A 23,198-nucleotide genomic window follows, 5' to 3' on the forward strand; every position below is an offset into this window, starting at 1 on the left:
TGTCAGGTGTATCTGTGCAGTCTGACTGAAGGAGGTTTTTGTACGACTCTTTATCACTGTGTGAACACATAGCTACCACTGATGCTGTGAACACTCATACAGTAATAATCTCCTGCATCTTCAGTCTGAACTCCACTGATGCTCAGAGTAAAATCTGTACCATCAGCTTCTCCATCTCCACTGAATCGATCTGAAATGTCACTATAACGATCATTTACACCAGTAATAAGGAGTTTAGGAACTTCTCCAGGTTTCTGCTGATACCAAGATAAACCCCAGCCATATATTCCAGTATCAGTTGTACACTTTATATTGACGGTTTGTCCAACAGAAACAGATTGAGCTTTACTCTGAGTTACAGTAACTCCTCTGGATTCTGTTGAGAAGAAAACAAATTTGTTGAAAGAAAGAAAACTAACATTTAAAATCATTTTTGAATAAAGATGAATTTCTGTTACCTTGAATAAAACCCCCAAAAATCCAGATGAAGGTGATGATGAAGAAATTCATTTTGTGTATTTGTTGTTTTTCCAGCACTGTGTTATAAAGTCAGACTGTTATAAACACACAGAGCACTGAAGCGTGTGATGAGATGTAAAGCAGTGATCAGACTTTACTAAACCTCTTGAGAGCATCATGGTCATGATAACTAGATGTGCTGTAGCCCCCCCTACTGACAGCATTGAGAATTTAAAATAATATCATCAAATGTGATCAAATATATGTTACCAAAGCCCTTTTCACACAGACATAAAATACATGGGAAAGGCATCCTGGATTTTTCCAGGATAGTTAGATTTTTTTGTTCATTCACACTGCCATGATTACCCGGCATCTGATGGTCCCGGAAAGACACGTGACCTGTTGAAATTCCCGCCCTCTCTTCTACGCAGCGTCTGAAGTTTGCAAATTATTTATTATTTCTCTCTACAGAAACAACTCGCGTGCATTTTTGTTTATGATAAGACTATAATGGAGCGTGTGAACGCACAGTTCTGCTCGTGAATGATCTCAGCTTCAGAATGAATATTTGACGAGCTCCATGATCTCTGCTTTAATACAGTTTTCAGACATTTCTCATCGTGATTGTTTATATGCATTTAAAACCCGCATTTTGAAGAGCTGAACGATATATCTTGTTGGGATGACGCGTGGGTATTTTCGTTTATTATAGCTCAAATGAGCACGTGACGCGATATTCTTTTATGCTGCTGAATGATCTCAGTTTCAACGCAGTAACGAGCTAACCTACCTGATATCCGCTTCAGTCCAGTTTGCTGACATTTCTCGTCGTGAATGTTGTAATCCCTCATTTTAAAGAGTTGAACCAACTTCATGTTGCCATGACACATGTGTCATTGTTTATACGTCTCATTTATCATTTCCTGATAACTGCTTCAATCTAGTTTGCATCATTTCTCGTGGTGAATGTTTATATGCATGTTATCTCTCGTTGTAAGGAGCTGAACCATAACTTTTGTTTTGATGATGCGCGCGTCCTCACTACAACACGCCCATTACGGCATTCTTTCGGCTTCATGCTCAAACAGAGGGTTTTCCGTATATCTGACAAGGTCCTCTTTCCGGCAATGATCCCAGAAGATTAACGGGACGAGTTTGTGCTCACACACAGGGGCGCTGCTAAGGATTTTGGGCCCCCAACACAGCTGAGACTATTTTCATATTAATTTACATTAAATAATGCGCTTTTATGGTATTTTGACTACCAAATGTGGTGAGAAATTTTTACTTTAATTAAGTGTTTAAGAAAAAAGAAATCTTATTTCACAAATTTTTTTCACCCCATTGGCAGATCATTTAGCTTGTTTTGAGGACAATTTCACTTAAATTGTATATTAATTTGTCTTAAAACTAGACTCATTTACTTAAGATGATTTTTCTTGATGAGCAAAATTACCTAATTTAAGAATTTTTAGATATTTCTACTGAAACAAGACAAAAATATTAAGTAAGAAAGTCAATTTTTGCAGTGTTGAACGTTTAACTAAAACTGTGTATTGTAATTTTTTCCAGCATTTTCTTGACCTAACATGGGGAGAAAATTGCGTTTCCTTATCATGCACTTTTAACACTAGAATGGCCACCAGCAGTCATTTTAACCGTAACATTTAAACTTATACATTGCAAAAAATAATTTAAGAAAATACATTTAGTATTTTTTTCTTGTTTTAAGTAAAATATCTAAAAATTCTTAAATTAAGATGGTTTTTCTTGATGAGCAAAACAACCCAAGAAAATAAGTCTAGTTTTTAGACCAAAAATTTTAAATTTAAGGGATTTTGTGCATAAAACAAGCAAAAAAAAATCTGCTAATGGGGTAAGCAAATTTTTCTTGAATTTTTCTTGAATTTAATCCAACAGTCCATTACAACATCAAAAAACATCACCTGTCTTTCTGTGTCACATGCTCAAAATATAAATACGTTTCTCTGGCCCAAAATATGTTTTAAATATTAAATTAATTTTTTTTAAAAATAAAGCTTAATTGAATATATTTTTGAATTTGATAATATATTTAGTTTTAACCTTCTTATATTAACATACATTTTAAAATGAATTTCAGGGGCAACGAATACATTCATAATTTTACAGCCCATAGGCAAAAAAAAAGTTTCCGGTCCAAAATATAAGAAGTATAAAATATATACTTTTAAGTATATTCTGCGGCTGAAAATATTTTTAATTTTAATATTTTCAAACCTGTTATGTTTAACTGTTAGTTTTTCTTCCACTTTTTTTAAGTGGCATTGGTTTAAAATATATATTTTCAATACACATTTCAAACATACAAAAAAATACAAATAGACAAAGGTGAAACACACATTTTTGGAAAAATATTTCAAAATATATGTCAGCACGGTTTAAAAAAATTATTTGCGGTCTTAATTTTTGTTCAATCAACTCAGATTTACAAATCATTTCAACTTACTATTATTTATCTTGACAAGTGAAGAGTTTCTATAACTTATTAAATAAAGTTTACTTATTTTAACAATAAGTTTTAACTCATCTCTTGTTAATATAAATAATAGTACGTTGAAATGACTGAGTTGAAACCATTTTTTGTATATTTTTAAATATATTAAAAAAAATTTTTTTTTTGATCTGCTGGAACATTAGCATTTGTAGGCCTATCACTAAACTCACAGATTTAATGATGTTTTATCAAGAAAGTTCAGGAGGAACACTTTAAATAATCTAACTAATCACCTTGTTATTGTGACCAGCTGTCAATAATCATCAATCAGATGTTCACCTGATCAGCATTAATGGAAACCTATATAAGAACCCTCTTAAAGGCGGAGTCCATGATGTTTGAAAGCCAGTGTTGATATTTGAAATCGCCTAAACAAACACGCCCCTACCCCAATAGAATCTGGACCTTCTGTTGATAGACCCGCCCCACACATACGCAACCCGGCATTTGATTTGATTTGATTGGCTATAAGTGTGTTTTGGTAGTCGGCCCGTCTCCTTTTCCAAACCGTTTTTCAAACATCGTGGACTCCGCCTTTAACAATGACTTCAGAAATATATCTTGTGTATAATAAAATTATATAATTAAATTATATTAAAAATATATAAACTAAAGTATTATACGTGTGTAAACATTTAATCACGGCTATACTAAAAGGCTGAACAATATCAGTTATGTTTGTTTATTTCATTAGTGAGACAGATATCACAGCTCAATGAAACATCAGTTAGAGACTTTATGTGAAGTATAAGAAACAAACAGATCCAGAAAACATCAAGGGTCTGAATTTAAATTTATTTCATAGAAAGCACAGCATCAGATACTGTAAACCATCTCAGAGACTTTCTGAACTCTCAGAAACACATTTCATCATACATCTGTGTACATAAATGATGCAGTGGAACACTGACAGCTGTTCTCAGAACAGTCCAATGATGAGCTTTAATGAGCTTTGTAATTAACATTGAACAGAGTCACGAGTCATTTCTGCCATCCATCATACAGCAGAGAAAATCTCAAACTTAATGCTGCTAGTACATGACATTATTACAGCGATAAATATGAGTCAGTCCATCCATTGCAACACACTGTTACTAAAGGGCTCTGATATCGTGATTTCAGTGCTAGCAGGCTAAAGTTAGCATGTTTCCAAATCTTCCATTCCACCTTCAAATGCTTGATATGAACAAACAGAGCTCATAAACAGCTTTTCAGATTGGGCAACAAATAACTTTTCAAGCGATATTTCAGAGCATAAATAAATTAGTAAGTGGCATCCAGTTATAATTTTTGAAATAAAAATTCCTATATTGCATTTAAATTCTGGGGTCTGATCACATAAACTTTCTATGGGGTTAAGGTCAGGCGAGTTTGCTAACCAATCAAGAACAGAGATACCATGGTCCTTAAACCAGGTACTGGTAGCTTTAGCACTGTGTGCAGGTGCCACTTTGGAGACCCCTGATCTTCAGTATATTCAGATTGCATGAGAAGCAGTCATGATGAAGTGCTTCATAAGATCTGTGATGTTTAATCTAAGCTCTCTCCTGAAGATCCTGATGTCCTAACATCTCACATTTGTGTTGAAGTGCTTCATTTATCAGTGTCATTCATCAAAAGCTCTTTGCTGAAGTGTTAACCTTTAAAAAATTGTTCAGAGTTGTTTAAAACTTTAGAAAAAGTGCTGAAAGTAAACTAAAGTTGATGTGAAGATGTTAACAGGAGACAGAGCTGAGAGGATCAGAATCACTCAACACTACCAATGCAAATCTGATTTTCACATTTACTATTTGTTTAAATGCTGTGAACCTGAACACTTTCACTTCTTCTCAATGGAGACTGTTAGTCAGTTGAAGTTTTAAGGGAATTTTTTTGTGGACAAGAACAGGACTGGTGTATGGAGTATGATTCATAATTATAATATGATAGCAGACATCACATGTACATCTAAAAGCCTATATGAACTGAGATCATATTCAGATTGTAAAAGAATTAAAGTTGACATTGACCATCAGTTACTCCTGAAATATCAACACAACACCATGAGATGGGTTTTTACAATCAATGTTATGTCTTTTTACGTGTGTGTGTGTGTGTGTGTGTGTGTGTGTGTGTGTGCGTGCGTGCGTGTGTGTGTACAGCTGCAGTATCTGTCAGGTTTATCTGTGCAGTCTGACTGCTGGAGGTTTTTGTACGACTCTTTATCACTGTGTGAACACCAAGCTACCACTGATGCTGTGAACACTCTTACAGTAATAATCTCCTGCATCTTCAGTCTGAACTCCACTGATGCTCAGAGTAAAATCTTTACCACGAGGTGGTCCACTTCCACTGAATCTCTGTGAAGTGTCACCATAACGACTACTTATATCAGTAATGAGGAGTTTAGGAGTTTCTCCAGGTTTCTGCTGATACCAATATAAAGCATTGCCACTTAATTGAGGATCAGTTGTACACTTTATATTGACGGTCTGTCCAACAGAAACAGATTGAGCTTTACTCTGAGTTACAGTAACTCCTCTGGATTCTGTTGAGAAGAAAATGATGTTTAATGAAATATAAAAGAGTCAAAAACATTCAACTTAACAACAACAACCTTTCACTTCTGTTACCTGGAATAAAACCTCCAAGAATCCAGATGAAGGTGATGATGAAGAGATTCATTTTGTGTATTTGTTGTTTTTCCAGCACTGTGTTTTAAAGTCAGACTGTTATAAACACACAGAGCACTGAAGCGTGTGATGAGATGTAAAGCAGTGATCAGACTTTACTAAACCTCTTGAGAGCATCATGGTCATGATAACTAGATGTGCTGTAGCCCCCCCTTCTGACAGCATTGAGAATTTAAAATAATATCATCAAATGTGATCAAATATATGTTACCAATGCTATGAGTAGCTTGTGTAAAATTTTTATATATCAGACAAGGTGAGGTCAAGTTCAGGATGTGATCAGGAGTTTTAACAACCTAACATTGTTTAATTTCATCAAAAAGCTGCATTTTTGTCAAATCAACATATATTTTTGTTATTTAATGTTATTTAAACAAGTTGAAATTGTTTAACTTTTTTAAGTAATCTCAATTTATGACAGGGCATAACTTAAAATAGTGGGTTAAATTGACTTGCAAAACCAAGTTGTTTTAACTTCATGCTGCATTTTTTCAGTGAGTTAGTAAATAATTGTGAACTTGTTTAATTAATCCAACAGTCCATTACAACATCACAACAAAACATCACCTGTCTCTCTGTGTGCCTTACGGCAAAACAATAAATTTCTCTGGAATAAAATATTTTTTAAGTATATAATACAGTTTGTTGATATTAAAGCTAACTGAATATATTTTTGAATTTGATAATATTTAGTTTTAACCTTCTTATATTAACATATATTTCAGGGGCAATAAATACATTTCTAATTTTATAGTGCAAATGGCGAAAAAAAAATTTCCTGTCCAAAATATAAAAGTATAGGTTTGAAACAAAGTTTTTCTTCCAATGCGACGTGAATAAAAATGTTTTAACATATTTATTTTTAAGGTACATTTCAAAATATAAAAAAATGAAAATATATAGGTGAAACATACATTTCACACTGTAAAAAATCTTAATTATTTTGTTCAATCAATTCAGATTTATAAGTCATTTCAACTTATCATTATTATTATCATTATCACATCAACTAATTAATTTACACATGATTTAATAAAAATATCTGAAAATAATATGCATTACCTACATCAGTGGCTCTCATACTGGTGGGCATGAGATGGTGCCAGGGGAACCCCAATTTATAAAATACATTAATTTATCATAATAATGTTTATTTAAACCTCAGATAAATAAGGCTACTAACCAACAGAACTACATTGTATAGTTTAATATGTTTTGTTTAATTCAAATTTTAAGTTTTGTAATGTTTTATGTCAAATGTTTTTTTTTTGGGGGGGCCACTAAAGTGTGCACCGTACACAAGGGGTGGGAGCCACATGCCAGAAAAGTTTGAGAAGCACTGACCTACAGTATTGACAAAGATGTTGATAAATTAATAAAGTGACACATGTAAGGGTTTGAATCGGCCCGTTTATCGGTCAACCATTTTGTAGAATTGCTTTTTTTCTTGTCAGTTTATTTTTCTTGTTATAGATGATGTCTCTCTCTCTAAATCTTCATTAACACAATCATTCATTCATTCATTAATTATGAAGCAACATTGAAGTTGAGATGATATTGTCAACACATAAAAACCATTTGGGCAAGAAAGAGGTGTAAATGTTTAAGATTTAAGTTGGCATACAGTTGATGAGATTTTTTTGTATTAAAAACATGTCTGTCATTTTCACCTCCACCCTTTCAAAGCTGATGAGAGCTAAAATATGATTTATGGTTATAGTCACAAAAATGTCTGGATTATTTGTATTGAGCTTCATGATATACTGCTGTAAACCATCCTGTCTGAGAAGATTTCATTATAAATCATCATAAATTCAAAGCAGCACAACAAATACTACTATGCTGTTATCTATTATTGTACTTTATAAAATTTTAATAAATCAACATAATTTATTATTGAGAATGAAATAATTTTTCAATAAAGTAAAATAGTTTTCAGAAATATTGTCATGAAACAAAGCCTATAAACAGTGCTATAAATAAGCTTCATGTCTATGTGCATAAATATATTTTCTTATTTCTTGATTTTAGAAAACACACGGCTCAGAAATTCTAAAGCTTTTGTCACCTGGTAAGTCCTGATGTTAAATGTTTAAGTGTTTATTATTAGGGGTTTTATTAAAATGATTGACTTATTCCTCTGTTTTAACTGAATTTTCACCAAAACCAGAGCACTAAAAACCCTTTAAAGTAGAATCTCTTTAATGTGATCATTGAAACATTCATGTGTGTTTGCATGCACTGCCCATCAGGAGAATAAAGACCTCACATTCATGTAGTTTTACTGTCCAGTTATATTTAGTTGTAATGTTTTCCACAGATTCATGTCAAGTGATTTAAACATACAGCAGGTGTGACTTCAGTTCAATTATTCATGACAAACATCTAAACGTCCTCTTTACATCTGAAGCAGCTTTCACGTGTGTGTGTGTGTGTGTGTGTGTGTGTGTGTGTGTGTGTGTGTGTGTGTGTGTGTGTACACAGCTGCAGTATCTGTCAGGTGTCTCTTTGCAGTCTGACTACTGGAGGTTTTTGTACGACTCTTTATCACTGTGTGAACACATAGCTACCACTGATGCTGTGTATACTCTTACAGTAATAATCTCCTGCATCTTCAGGCTGAACTCCACTGATGCTCAGAGTAAAATCTTTACCACCTTTTGCTCCACTGCCACTGAATCTCTGTGAAATGCCACTATAACGAGCATCTGCTGCATAAATGAGGAGTTTAGGAGCTTCTCCAGGTTTCTGCTGATACCAATATAAACCCCAGTCATATATTCCAGTATCAGTTGTACACTTTATATTGACGGTTTGTCCAACAGAAACAGATTGAGCTTTACTCTGAGTTACAGTAACTCCTCTGGATTCTGTTGAGAAGAAAATGATGTTTAATAAAATATAAAAGAGTCAAAAACATTCAACTTAACAACAACCTTTCACTTCTGTTACCTGGAATAAAAACTCCCAGAATCCAGATGAAGACGATGAAGAAATTCATTTGTGTTTGTGTGTTTTGTAATGATGTTGTGTTATAAAATGTTTGTGTCAGACAGTTATAAAGACTCAGAGCACTGAAGCATGTGATGATAATGCAAAGTGTTTGTCTATGGAAATAAACTCAACACACATCAGAGCTTTATCTTCATAGAAACACATTATACAGTCTGGATTAATAACACAATGACTGCGTTTACATGCAGCCAATAACCCGTTCAAATCCGGAATATTAGCAATAACCCGGTCGCGCACGTCCATGTAAACACCAGCAAAAACCCGAATATGCTCATATTCCTGTTTTTAAAATCCCGAATATTACCCCTGGGTTACCTCTTTTCTAACCCGAAATTTTGGTCATGTAAACGCGCATCGGGATATTACCATCAAAAGGAACATTGATTTGTGTACTGCGCATGTTCTATTCGCAAGGAATCTTGGTCTTTTGAGTAGAGGAACTTCTTGTATTCGCCAAAAACCCGCAGGGAGTAGAGGTAAGCATGGCGAGAGAGATGCGCCACACTTTTAGAGCGAGGAGGAAACCAATTGCAACAACCGCGTTTTTCACGTTAAATTAATATATAGCTATTCTTGTTTTTCAAAGCATGTATAATAAAGGCCAAATAGATTGCCAATAGTTATGAGAGTAACTTGTTTTTTTTTGTGTGAATTTGAATTCAAAATGTAATACTATGCTATTCATATTTTGTTAAATACAGTGAATGTGTGAAAAAGTTAAAGATGACAGAATAACTGTAGCGTCGTCTGCATCTTGATGCATGTTTCTAAGATTAAAATTACTTTAATTTAACTGATCAACACAAATACAAAGCGGCATATAACTGATTGCTTACCAGCATTAAAACCACTTAAAATAAAAACCTTAGGTTTTTTCTTTGTATACAGCGTCCGCTCCGTGGATAAGGATGTTGCAATAACGCCGGTGGCTGTATTATTAACTGACTGAATACTTGACTCTTACCTGAACATAGATATAAAGTTTTTCATCAACAGTACCTGCGTGAAACATTATAAACATTGATGATCATCTGCCGACTCGACTGTTTCTGCACGTTCTCAGTCCGCTTAATTAACGGCTTTTCGTTCTATCTGCGTGAGGTAAACATTTTTGTTCTGTACTTTTTTACTTGCATGTATTTCTACATATTTTCGGCAAAGTAACACTCAGGATATAATGTAAGTTATTATAGATAGCACATAAGCTTGTTCTGAAAGGATGACAATTATAAAAATTATCCATCCAGCTTAATTTAGCCAAAATAATGATTTATTCGTTTTCATACTTTATAGATGTTAATTTATCTACTAATATATTATTGAAAATGCCATAAATAAATATTCATTGCCTTCTGTAAGCTATTGCATTCGTTTTGTACATTTACAGGTGCATGAATACTGTCTAATTTTAATTTCTTTAAGACACTGTTGTGTTCTGTATTTACCGATGCTCTGTAAATATGCACTAAAAAAACTTCTTGTTAGAAAATCGTTCTTCAATTAATTTTTTTTTTCAAAAATATATTTAGATGAAGGCTAGTATAGCTTGTTAATCTTTTTCTCATAAAAGGAAAGACATGTAACTTAGCCTACCCTGCTTCTACATCGGTGCAGCTTGTTTTGGATTTAAATAATAATTTTATTTTAGTAAATGAAGGCGGTAAAACCGCATTGCGCAATAGTGAGCCACGCAAAATCACCGCATTTACCTTTTAATCACAGTTTACATCGGGATATTGCCAATTCCATGTATACAGGGGTAACTCTCTCTGCTCACGCATGTAAACGGGTTATTCCGAATGTTTCAGAAACCCGAAACCCGACCTTAACCTGACCATAACCCGAATATTTACAGCATGTAAACGTAGTCATTGAGATTAGATGAGAAGATTTGGATATCAGGAGCGTTTATGATGTCTTGTGTGTCTCTGTGTCTTCAATATTGTGAAGTTCAAACATTCAGTAAATGTCTTTTACTACAGACAGACATGTGTCTTTAAATTCACTTTTATTCTTGTCTTACATGTGTTTACACTTCTTCACAAGTCTATGATGTATGAATATTTGCTGTGATATGATGTGTTTGTGTCAGAGTTAGTGAAGCGTTCAGAAGTAGTGATAGTGTTTTTAAAAAAGTGTGTTTTAAAACTGCACTGTGAGTGTAAAGCAGGAATTGTGCTTGTAGTTTAGCAGAATTGGTTGAGGAATTGTAAAGGACCGTGAGATATTTGACAATATTGGTAGCATCAGCCTCACAACCATTACGCGGACATTATCCAAACACAGTGCACGGATGAAGCGGATGAAGTGTCTCTCTTTGAGAGGAACAGTGAGAGAGTCAAGAAGCTACAACAATATGTCCAGGTATAGTAAATATTCAATTCAATGTCTGTTGCACTTTGCAAATAGGTAACCTACACAGTAATAGGTTACAGTACAGTATATGGTATACAGTAATGACATTATTTACATAAACTTTGTTGGTCCTTCATGAATTCATATTCATAGATGAGGCTGAATTCAATCTGGCTAAAAGGCGTCGACATGGACAAAATGTAATTTGGGCCACAGTTGATGTGCCAGGACAGAGAGGGGCAAACATCACCATGTATGCAGCAAATGCAGGATTACTCCTTTAGAGATTTTAGGTTTGACCCTATAATACCAAGCGCCTCCTTGCCTTTCTCAATAATCTCCATCAGCACCTGGTTCCAGAGCAGGATCAGGAGGGTGAAAACATGAGGTCCTTTGTAATTACCTGGGACAATGTGACTTTCCATCATTCTCAAGCAATAACAACATGGTTTGAAGACCACCCAAGACTGGTATGTCTCTTCCTTCCCCCTATTCACCTTTCCTTAAGCCTGAAAAAGAAGTTTTTTTTCTGCATGGAGGTGTAAGGTTTATAACCATCAGCCACATGACCAGATGTCCCTTGAAGCCATGGATGCTGACTGAAGGAACATCACGGTTCATGATTGCCAAGGGTGAATCCGACATACCAAGCGGTTATATCCCAACTGCATCACCTTGGATGATATCAGATGTGATGTTGATGAAAACGTGGCCTAACCCTGAAGATCACAGAGAGTAGATACAGTAATTTTGTGATTTTTTTAATCTGGGCTATTTGCTGTTGTTTTTTGTTCAGAATGCTCGTGTGTGTTTCATGGATATTTTGTTCACTGTAAGCAATACTGTAAAACTTTTTCTGTTCTATCATACCGTGTTTCTACTGTACCTCCTGTAGTAAACAGTAAAGGAAAAAAATGATTTGCTTTTTACTGGAATGCTTTTGAATGTGAACATTACTGTACATATGGACATACAGTTCCCAACCAAGACATTTAGCGTAAAAACGGTGGATTGCATGTTTTGCATGCAAATACCTGTAAAACTGAAACATAAGTCTATGCAGTTTTTGTAATGCCAGTATTTTGAAACCTGGTGTACTTTAATTGATTGCATGTACCTTGTGAAGTGAAAAGAAGTGACAGAATAATTTCATTTTGAGTCAGATTTTCAGTGTTTTGGTAAAGTTAGTGTGTGCAGAGAAAGATGTTTTCTATTTTGAAACGAAGAATTATATATTTCACAAAATGTGTTTTTGAGAAGAAAATGATCCATTTGACCAATTGTGTTTTGTAGGTATTAAGTGTTTAGAAAAAGTATCTGAAGGGTGGGTAAGCGCTTGTTAGCGATTGGGAAAAAACTGTAATTCACATCTTCAAGTGTAAGATATTTTATGAAGTATTTTCGGAGACCAACAGAATCTGATCCTTGTAATTTGCATATTAGTGTTTGCTGTCTGTTACATTCATTAAAGAGTTTAAAAACATTACATTTGTGTGGAAATGTTTAATTTAATTAAAAATGTTTTGCTAATGTTTAAAATGGTCTTGATTTGATTAAACATTTCAGAAAAGGTCCATTTAAAGATGAAAGTAAACTAAAGTTGATGTGGTTTGAAGATGTTAACAGGAGACAGAGCTGAGAGGATCAGAATCACTCAACACTACCAATGCAAATCTGATTTTCACATCTCACATTTACTGTTTGTTTAAATGCTGTCGACCTGAACACTTTCACTTCTTCTCAATAGAGTCTGTTGGTCAGTTATGAAGTTTTAAGAGGATTTTCACTAAACTGACAGGAACATAAACACACAAACAGATATACAGACAAAGTCCTTAAATCTGAGGTCTGTATAAAACTACACAAGAGGAACATCTGAACGAAACTTAATGATATCTGAATGATAACTGAATAATAATTGTCTACATGAATAAGAACTGACAGGATTCATCATATATACATTTAATATCAGGCAGCCTTCCTGACATAATTTAGGCAAGATATTTAGATTACTCAGATCATTAGATCAGCAAACCAGTCTGGTGTGTGTGTGTGTGTGTGTGTGTGTGCGTGCGTGCGTGCGTGCGTGTGTGCGTGCGTGCGTGCGTGCGTGCGTGCGCGTGTGTGTGTACAGCTGCAGTATCTGTCAGGTGTATCTGTGCAGTCTGACTGATGGAGGTTTTTGTACGACTCTTTATCACTGTGTGAACACTCGTGTGCTACCACTGGGACCGTGTTCACTCTGACAGAAATAAACTCCTGTATCTTCAGTCTGAACTCCACTGATGCTCAGAGTAAAATCTGTACCATAATTTGCTCCACTGCCACCGAATCTCTGTGAAGTGCCACCATGACGAATATTTATATAATAAATGATGAGTTTAGGAGTTTCTCCAGGTTTTTGTTGAAACCAATATAAACCTCCAGAATTTATTCCAGTATCAGTTGTACAGTTTATATTGACGGTTTGTCCAACAGAAACAGATTGAGCTTTACTCTGAGTTACAGTAACTCCTCTGGATTCTGTTGAGAAGAAAATGATGTTTAATGAAATATAAAAGAGTCAAAAACATTCAACTTAACAACAAGCTTTCACTTCTGTTACCTGGAATCAAAACTCCCAGAATCCAAATGAAGACGATGAAGAAATTCATTTGTGTTTGTGTGTTTTGTAATGATGTTGTGTTATAAAATGTTTGTGTCAGACAGTTATAAAGACTCAGAGCACTGAAGCATGTGATGATAATGCAAAGTGTTTGCTCAACTCTTACTCTCCACAGGGGGCGCTGGTGAGCTGGACACTGGATGGGTCAGAGGTCACTGACGGGATTCAGACCAGTGCCGAGAGCGAGCAGGACGGCCGATACAGCCGTAAAAGTGTCCTGACCCTCAGTAAAGCACTCTGGGAAGAGGCGGAGGTGTTCGTCTGCAGAGTGACACATGATGAAACTCTTCACGAGGTCTCCATGCGTAAGAGTCGCTGTTAGGAGATCTGAGTGTTGATGTTTGTCCAGCTGAAGATCTCTCATATATCTGATGATCTGTGTCAGACTCATGTCAGTTTACTCATACACATCTGATCATTTACACTTTTATAACTCTCACAACATCTCTTGTGTTTGCTGTTACATTCAATAAAGATTTTGAAGACGTTACATTTGTGTTCAAGTGATTTTCATTATAAGTCATTTGCTGAAGTTTTAAAAATAGAGAGTGAATTTAGATGAAAGTAAATTAAAGTTGATGTGGTTTAAAGATGTTAACAGAAGACAGAGCTGAGAGGATCAGAATCACTCAACACTACCAATGCAAATCTGATTTTCACATCTCACATTTACTGTTTGTTTAAATGCTGTGAACCTGAACACTTTCTCTTCTCAATTGAGACTTTATTTATTTATGTTAAAGATTTCAAGAGAACTTTCTATGAATTGACTAAAGCAGCCGTGCTTTTGCTCTCAAACAGAAACCCTATCCTCTCTTTTAATACTAAAGTCTGTATAAAACCACTTAAGATAAATTATATCTCTTTTGAATATGACTTATGAAACTAACTCAACACATCACATACATACATTCAAAATCCACCTGACCTAAACCTGGTTAATCAGTGTAATATATTACAGTTTGTACAGTATTAAAGTCATTACATCTTTACATATGTACATACATATACATTTACATTTACATACATCATATCTGTGTGCGCGTGCGTGCGTGCGTGCGTTTCTGTGCAGTCTGACTGATGGAGGTTTTTGTATGACTCTTTATCACTGTGTGAACACATGTTTTCTGTTGATATTGTGATAACTCTGACAGTAATAATCTCCTGTATCTTCAGTCTGAACTCCACTGATGCTCAGAGTAAAATCTGTGTTTGATCCACTACCACTGAATCTTGATGGAGTTCCAGACTGACGGCTCCTTGTATAATATATCAGGCGGTGAGGAGCTTCTCCAGGTTTCTGTAAGTACCAGGACACACAGCGTGGGTAACACCATGAAGCAGCATGTGATAGAGAGTTCATAGTAACAGAGTCTCCTGATGCTGCAGTTTTCACTGAAGGACTTTGAGTTACTGTGATCTGTGATTTACACCCTGAAAAATAAATAATATTATATTAAATGCTTACATTCACATTTTATAAACAAGGTAAAAGTATTTAAAAATCTACCTTACAAGGAGAATAAAAGTGTCGAGATGAAGATGATGGTGAAGGTCATTGTTGATGTTTAGTTTTGTGTGTTGTGTTGAGTTATGAAGTGTTAAACTCACAGCAATATAAACTCTCAGAGATCTGAAACATCTCATCTGATTTGCAAACAGATTATGAAAATCTTCTTGGTCAATACAGCAGAAATCTGACTTACAGAGATGTGTAAGATATGAATGAAGTGTTCATTATATTAATCTGATCATTACATTCACAAGACACATTTGTGTTGGGATATTCATTGGTTTGAAGTTTTTTATCTGTCCACTTTTATGACCTGCATTTATTTTTTATCTTTCAGATCTTCATGAACATGAAACAGATGAGATATATGACTGAATAAAAATAATTGCAGTGTATGTATTTAGTAAGGTTTTGTGTCTCTTTTTAAACACTAATTGGACTTATTACACTGAAAAAGTAATAAGTAAAATGTACTCAATTTTTCTTTTGTAAGTTTTTTTTTGTGCAAATTTCCTACCCAGTCTCACAAACCGACAATGGTAAGAAAATAGGACAAAACAGTTGAGTAACCAATACGTGATAATCACAAGAAAACAGGAATTCGTTATACGATTATGAAAAAACGAAATTTCGTGAGGGCTGAAATTTCACACTTGTATAATTAAGTAAAATTTACTTAGAAAAGTTTTTTTTTTATTTTTTTTATAACTTTTATTTATCAAATGCAAAAAGTACAAACATAAGGTGCATACAAAAATACAATGTCTTTTGTTTTTGTTTATAAACTTAACAACATCCCCTCCCTCCCTTCCGTCCTCTCCCTGCCCACCCCAGACCCATAATTCACTTGTACACTTAAAAAAAATAAAAATAAAAAAACATAAACATTATTATACATATACATACATTTAAATATACCGATGTAATTAGAATTATAATACTTACAATTAGTACATAGTAGTAGTTACCAATACTAGTGCAAGTTGCTAGTGCTAATCATTAATTGTACAAAGTAAATGTCAAATGTCAAATAGTTGCTGCTTACTCCTCAGACATCAGAGCAAATTATCTGCTATGTTGAAGTGTCTCAGAGTGGATAGATCATGGGGGGCTTTCTGCTGCTGGCGGAATGGAACCGAGGAAGCAGCATATATATATAACCATATAGAGACTCTACAAGGAGACTTCCCCAGCTGGCAACTTATCTAAATAGTCAAGTAGTGGTCTCCAATGAGTGTGAAACTTAAGTTTACTAAGTAAAGTTAAATTACATCAGCTCAAAAGATGTCGAGACACTGGTTCATGCCTTTGTCACATCACGCATTGATTATTGCAACTCACTATTTTATGGTTTAACAGCACAGTCTATCTCCCGCTTGCAGTATATTCAAAACTCTGCTGCAAGAATGCGTACTTCCACTAAACGCTCTTCTCATATCACCCCTGTCCTTTACCATCTTCACTGGCTACCTGTGCTCTCTCGTATTACATTCAAAATACTCCTCCTTACCTTTAAAGCCCTCAATGGTCTTGCTCCACCCTACCTTTCTGAATTACTCTCTCCCTATACTCCTCCTCGTTCTCTTCGATCTTCAGATTGCAAGCTTCTGTGTGTACCCAGATTCCGACTATCATCTATGGGTGGCAGGTCTTTCTCTGTTATTGCTCCCAAGCTATGGAACTCCCTGCCCCTGGCCCTTAGAACAATAACATCACTTCAAGAATTCAAGTCAAATCTTAAAACGCATCTCTTTGCTCAGTTCTACCAGTCATAATGTATTTCTTCTAATTCTTCTGCTTTTTGTCTTGTTTATAATACTTTGCAATGTGCAACTGCAATTGCTAATGTTTTGGTCTGTAGCAAATGACTACTTCCCATTTTGTATATTCTATTTAAGTGTTGACTGTCTGTTATATTCTAACTGTTCTTTGTAAAGCGTCCTTGAGCATTGGAAAGGCGCTATAGAAAATAAACATATTATTATTATTATTATTATTATTATTATTAAATTACACTGTAAAAATATGTGATGTTTACTTACATGTTACTAAAACACTTTAAGTACTTTTAAAGGCTTACTTCTTTAATTGAATCTTCTTGATTTAATTAAGCAATATCGCTCGAGTAGGAGTGTGATATAGCTCTATATCATCACGGCTGTGATTAGGCCAGAGGCACGAGGCCGTAGGCCGAGTGCCGGAGGCAATCACAGCCGTGATGATATAGAGCTATATCACACGACTCCGAGAGCGATATTGCTTTTATACAACAGTTCGACGGCACACGTTTGAAAAACGAAAACTAAAAAACAACAACGGAGTTATTTTAAAAGCCTCTTTGTTTGAGAACTACTTCTTCCGCCACGGATTTGAGGGCGGCCAGAATGACAGGTAAAACTTTCGGCTGCTTTGAAGCTCATAACAACTCAATGGACGGAAAAGCCGTTTCTTTATATTACCGTTTCTTGGTCACAAAGTGTAGTTTTAAGATTAGTTTAGTCGAGAATGTATATGTATTATATTTAAATTTGCAGTCGATTAGTAAAGATAGCGCCTGTTTGAACGAGTGCTTACTGAGATTCGGTACGAATGAGAACCAAAGCATGAGCGGACGTGAGTGTTCACTCGCCCCGCTGACCACCGCCCTCTCTGGGCTACATCTCTGACAGAGATACCCAGGCTCTCATGTTGGCCTTGTTTGTTTAAGATCGTCAAAATGAGATCAAATCAGCAGTATGTGGTGTCATGATCAAACGATTACTTGTTTTTTTATTCATATTTAGTGTCTTTTGTGTTGTTATTGTTTTGGCGCGAGGTAAAAGTTAATAAAACTATACTTGAATAACGTTACTATTGCTTTCTCATTTATTCTTAACGCGATACGAGCACTCGATTATTATTATTAAACTTTGTTCTTGTCAGTACTATACAAAATGGTTTTTTGTAAGTGTCAGAGAGATGTTTTTGCATGCTGCTTATAAATATACCAGTGGCGATATCTCATAACATGTTTTAATAGTCACGTCATGATAAAGTAAATGATCAATGTCCACATTTAAAAGCTGCGGTGCTTACCTGCATTTCCACGGTGTTTTCGCGTTCTGATAAAAGATATAGCTCCAGAAAAAAACGAGTGTTTATATTCCTCTTTCCAAGTGTTAATCGTCCACACGATGTGACAAGACATTTCTCCCATTAACTTTAACGTAACATCCAAGAGCGCTGATCTTTGACAGAATAATTACTTCCGATTGGGGATTCACAGACTGATTTATGAGCTAGTAAACTAATGAGACACACGGAGAGTGATTCAAAACAGCGCGTCTGTGTTTTTCCATTCAGAGATGAGCCTGCTTAGGACCTCCATTCACTAGGTGGCGGAATGATACGAAAGGTGATGCGGTTACAGTGCCGTTATCAGCACAATATCGCATAGCTCTTAGCCAATCAGATTCGAGAACCAGAAAGAACTGTTGTATAATCACGTACAATTCCTTCTTTTCCTTACATATTTATTATTATTTACCACATTATGATGAGCAAGTAAGAAAAGACTGTTCTCAGTACTGACATTAGCACAGTTATTGCTCATTGAGTGAATGAACACACATCATGATTTTCATCATCACCTATTGTCTATAAACAAGCAGCAGTCTTCTGAATGATGGTAAAAAACTCAAAGAAGGAACAGAAACCCGACTAAATCTCAAAGAGAAATGAACATTAAACACTAACAAGTCTTTATTTTTAGTTAAACTCATAAAATATTGTTTAATTTCAAATTATACTCTCCAAATGCAGTCCCATGCAAAGCATGCTGGGAACTACAAGTCCTCAATTATGTGTTCATTTAGAATTACTCACATTTGTGTTATTTTTACTCAAATTATGGTTAAAAAAACAAGACAACATTTTTTTTTAAATAGAATTTACTCATTTTATTTTGTTAAATTTACTAAGGGACATAATCCTTTTTTTTGCAGTGTACATAACCAGAAAGACAGTATTCAGTGATCTGATGTGATATCAACATGCAGTCAGTTAACCTGATGACCTACAGACTGAAAACTTTAACTCTTAATGTTTGATTCAATCTTTCATTCACAGTTTATTACTGACTATCAAACATTCAGCTGATTTTAAGAGATTTACTTTTAGAAATTCTGTTATTTTTGTATAGTGTCAGAGAAATACAAATAAAATAATTATACAAGTAAATAAAAGCATTGTTAAGCATGAATTTGTGTTGTGTTAAATGTGTTTGTTATAGAGTCAGAGTTAGTGAAGCGTTCAGAGGTTTTTGTACAGCTGCTTGGTTTGTTTCTATCACTGTGGTACACATTCGGCACCGGCACGAGACTGGAAGTTGGCAGTAAGTACAAAATTATCTTAATATTTGCTTGCTATTGCTTTTTAATAATTAAATTAATTTCATCTTACATTCTTTCTATTTATTTTGTTTTTAATTCTGAGTCAGGGTGCTTTGAGTATTTTATATGTATTTCTTTTGTAGACTATGTGCCATATTGTGCTGCTCTATATGCAATTTATTTAAAAGGCAGAGACAAGTTTTTTTTTTATTAACACCTCAATAATTAAAATAATGGGTAACACTTTACAATAAGGTTCATTATAGTTAATGTATTACCTAACATAAACAAACCATGAACAATACATTTGTTACAACATTTATTAATCTTTGCTAATGTTAGTTCATGGAAATAAAGCTTTTAATTGTTTGTTCATGTTAGTTCACAGTGCATTAACTAATGTTAACAAGATTTTAATAAAGTATTAGTAATTGTTGAAATAAACATTTACAAAGATTAATAAATGCTGTATGCATGCAGTTCATTGTTAGTTCATTTTAACTAATGTTAACTAATGAACCTTACTGTAAAGTGTTACCAAATAATGTTGTAAAAGTTGAAATTCTTTTGTTTATTTGTTTCGACTTTTCGTCTTTGTGCTCATGTGGTATGTGACAGCAGCGCTACTTTCATGTTTGTTGTCTGAGGAGTCGCTTTATATAAAACACAAGATCTCACTTCAGTTCAGATGATAAACCATTTAGAGGAATTAAGTATTAATTTAAAGATTAACACAATACTTAATGGATAATTAAACTTAGATGTCTCAAATTAAAGCAAGAAATTGAAAATATCACTCGAAAGAACAAGAAATCGCTACGTGGCACAAAGACTTGATTGTAGATGTTGCTTTGATGATTTTTAAGGACTGCAGATGAATTTTGTGCCTTAACAAATGTCATTCATATTCCAACACACAACAAATAGAAAATCATCACTTTACACAAAATGGGTGTTTGTATTTTACATGCTTGGCAAAACTTTATTTTTGCGTGCAGTTTGTGGTGTGAATATAAAACACACTTTTTGTGTAGCCTACATATAATATTCACTTAACACACACCACTAAACATAACTAAGGGGTTAAAACTGAACATTGCAACAAAGAGCCACGCATGAAACTGAAGAAGTGAACACAAACACATAAGCTCGATTATTTTGGGCAAAACTTTGAAACAATATTTGATATCTAAATTTCATTTTAATTTGTCACTTAAACTCTTGATCTTTTGGTCTGTGTATCTCTGTATGTCAGGTGTAAGTCGTCCTCAAGTGATCGTCCTGCCGCCGTCCAGTGAAGAGATTTCCAGCAAGAAGACAGCAACACTGATGTGTGTGGCCAGCAATGGTTTCCCTTCAGACTGGAGTCTGAGCTGGAAAGTGAATGGGAAGATGTCAGGATCTCAGGAGAACAGAGCTGGAGTCCTACAGAAAGACGGCGGTCTGTACAGCTGGAGCAGCAGTCTGACTCTCACTGAACAAGAATGGATCAACAGAGACTCAGTGATCTGTGAGATCAGTCGGGAAGGTCAGACAGTCACTGGAGAAGTGAAGAAAGATCTGTGTTCTGAGTAGATCCTCTCTTCTTCTCATCTCTTCTTCTCATTCATGTCTCACATCAACAGTCTGTGTCTCTGCTTTATTCATTCTCTATGCTTTTAATAAATGTCAATAAAAGTGAAGTAACATTATATTCTTTTGATTTCTTTTGTCTCTTTTATAAATGAGTTCACACATCTCACATTTATAAATAAACTTCACTCAATGAAGCATGAAGACACCTGCAGATAAACTGACACAAGACCAGAAAGACAAACCAGCAACCACTTACATTTGATCTTATGAATGTCATGAATATTAAAACAGGATGTACTGAGAGAAAAGATAATAAATTATAAATAAGATAAACTCATTATAAATAAGTTTTTATTTGACTAGTTTTAGTGTTTGTTGATTTTATTGGAGGAACATCAAACTCTTGTGTCTGAACATCTGCTCTGTTCTGAGAGGAACTGAATCTCTTCATGCTGAAGATACAAATATGAGTTGAACTCTCAGTTTCACTCTTTGACTCTTTATTCTCTGAAATGAGACGCTGATGAGTTTAACTGATGGATGAAGAAATGAGCTTTGATCAGATTCAACACTTCACAATGAGTCTGATCTCAGAAGTCAGATTAATATATTGATTATTTAGAGAAGATCAAATGAAGAAATGTTTTTAACCTGCACTTCAACATTCAAGATTTATTTCTCACATCCACAGATATATAAACACACAACTATAGCAGTAAAATCTGACAAACTCTCTATAGTCTGTGTATAAGATGAATACTTTATAAATGTAAATGTTGAGGAGTCTGATGGTCTGAATGAAGAAGCTCCTCATGAGTTTCTCAGTTTTAGTTATCAGACTACAGAAGACTCATGTGTGATTTTATCAGACTGAACAGAGAGATCACTCGCTCGTCTCTGACACTCATAGATTTCTGTCTGAAGTCACTGATAGTCTTCACTTCAAAACTCAATGATTGATTATAGTTTCAGACAAACTAAACTCATGTAGTATTGAGGCGCTCTGCTGTTTTATACACAAACACAGATCAGCTGTGTGTGTGTGTGTGTGTGCGTGTGCGTGTGTGTGTGTGTGTGCGTGTGTGTGTGTGCGTGTGTGTGTGCGTGTGTGTGTGTGTGCGTGTGTGTGTGTGCGTGTGTGTGTGTGTGTGTGTGTGTGTGTGTGTGTGTGTGTGCAGCTGCAGTATCTGTCAGGTGTATCTGTGCAGTTTGACTTATGGAGGTTTTTGAACGACTCTTTATCACTGTGTGAACACTGGACCATTGTGAACACTCATACAGTAATAATCTCCTGTATCTTCAGTCTGAACTTCACTGATGCTCAGAGTAAAATCTGTACCACCAGATGATCCACTGCCACTGAATCTCTGTGAAGTGTCACCATGACGATTGTTTATATAATAAATGATGAGTTTAGGAGCTTCTCCAGGTTTCTGCTGATACCAAGATAAATAATTGCTAACTATTCCAGTATCAGTTGTACACTTTATATCGACGGTTTGTCCAACAGAAACAGATTGAGCTTTACTCTGAGTTACAGTAACTCCTCTGGATTCTGTTGAGAAGAAAATGATGTTTAATGAAATATAAAAGAGTCAAAAACATTCAACTTAACAACAACCTTTCACTTCTGTTACCTGGAATAAAAACTCCCAGAATCCAGATGAAGGTGATGATGAAGAGATTCATTTTGTGTATTTGTTGTTTTTCCAGCACTGTGTTATAAAGTCAGACTGTTATAAACACACAGAGCACTGAAGCGTGTGATGAGATGTAAAGCAGTGATCAGACTTTACTAAACCTCTTGAGAGGATCATGGTCATGATAACTAGATGTGCTCTAGCTCCCCCTACTGACAGCATTGAGAATTTAAAATAATATCATCAAATGTGATTAAATATATGTTACCAATGCTATGAGTAGCTTGTGTAAATTTTTATATATCAGACGAGGTGAGATCAAGTTCAGGATGTGATCAGGAGTATTAACACCCTAACATTGTTTGATTTCATCAAAAAGGTGCATTTGTCATCAA

The 23,198-nt window shown here is 34.9% G+C and overlaps 3 gene segments (V, D, J or C); 1 reads left to right on the forward strand and 2 right to left on the reverse strand.

Annotated features, from left to right (window-relative positions):
- Nucleotides 1–8,217: 8,217 nt before the first annotated feature.
- LOC135740636 (immunoglobulin kappa variable 1-12-like) lies at nucleotides 8,218–8,671 on the reverse strand. The segment is given in 2 exon segments: nucleotides 8,218–8,540; nucleotides 8,623–8,671. Coding segments are annotated over 2 exon segments (372 nt in total).
- A 6,139-nt stretch (nucleotides 8,672–14,810) lies between these two features.
- LOC141281395 (immunoglobulin kappa variable 1-8-like) lies at nucleotides 14,811–16,853 on the reverse strand. The segment is given in 2 exon segments: nucleotides 14,811–15,139; nucleotides 16,763–16,853. Coding segments are annotated over 2 exon segments (420 nt in total).
- Nucleotides 16,854–19,457: 2,604 nt separating this feature from the next.
- Nucleotides 19,458–21,279, forward strand: LOC135740493 (Ig lambda-2 chain C region-like; the record flags this gene model as incomplete). The annotated part of the segment is given in 2 exon segments: nucleotides 19,458–19,590; nucleotides 20,844–21,279. Coding segments are annotated over 2 exon segments (453 nt in total), but the record flags the coding sequence as incomplete, so codon positions are not given.
- Between the last annotated feature and the right edge of the window lie 1,919 nt (nucleotides 21,280–23,198).

This window comes from Paramisgurnus dabryanus, chromosome 22 (genome assembly GCF_030506205.2).
Source record: "Paramisgurnus dabryanus chromosome 22, PD_genome_1.1, whole genome shotgun sequence".
NCBI lineage: Eukaryota > Metazoa > Chordata > Actinopteri > Cypriniformes > Cobitidae > Paramisgurnus > Paramisgurnus dabryanus.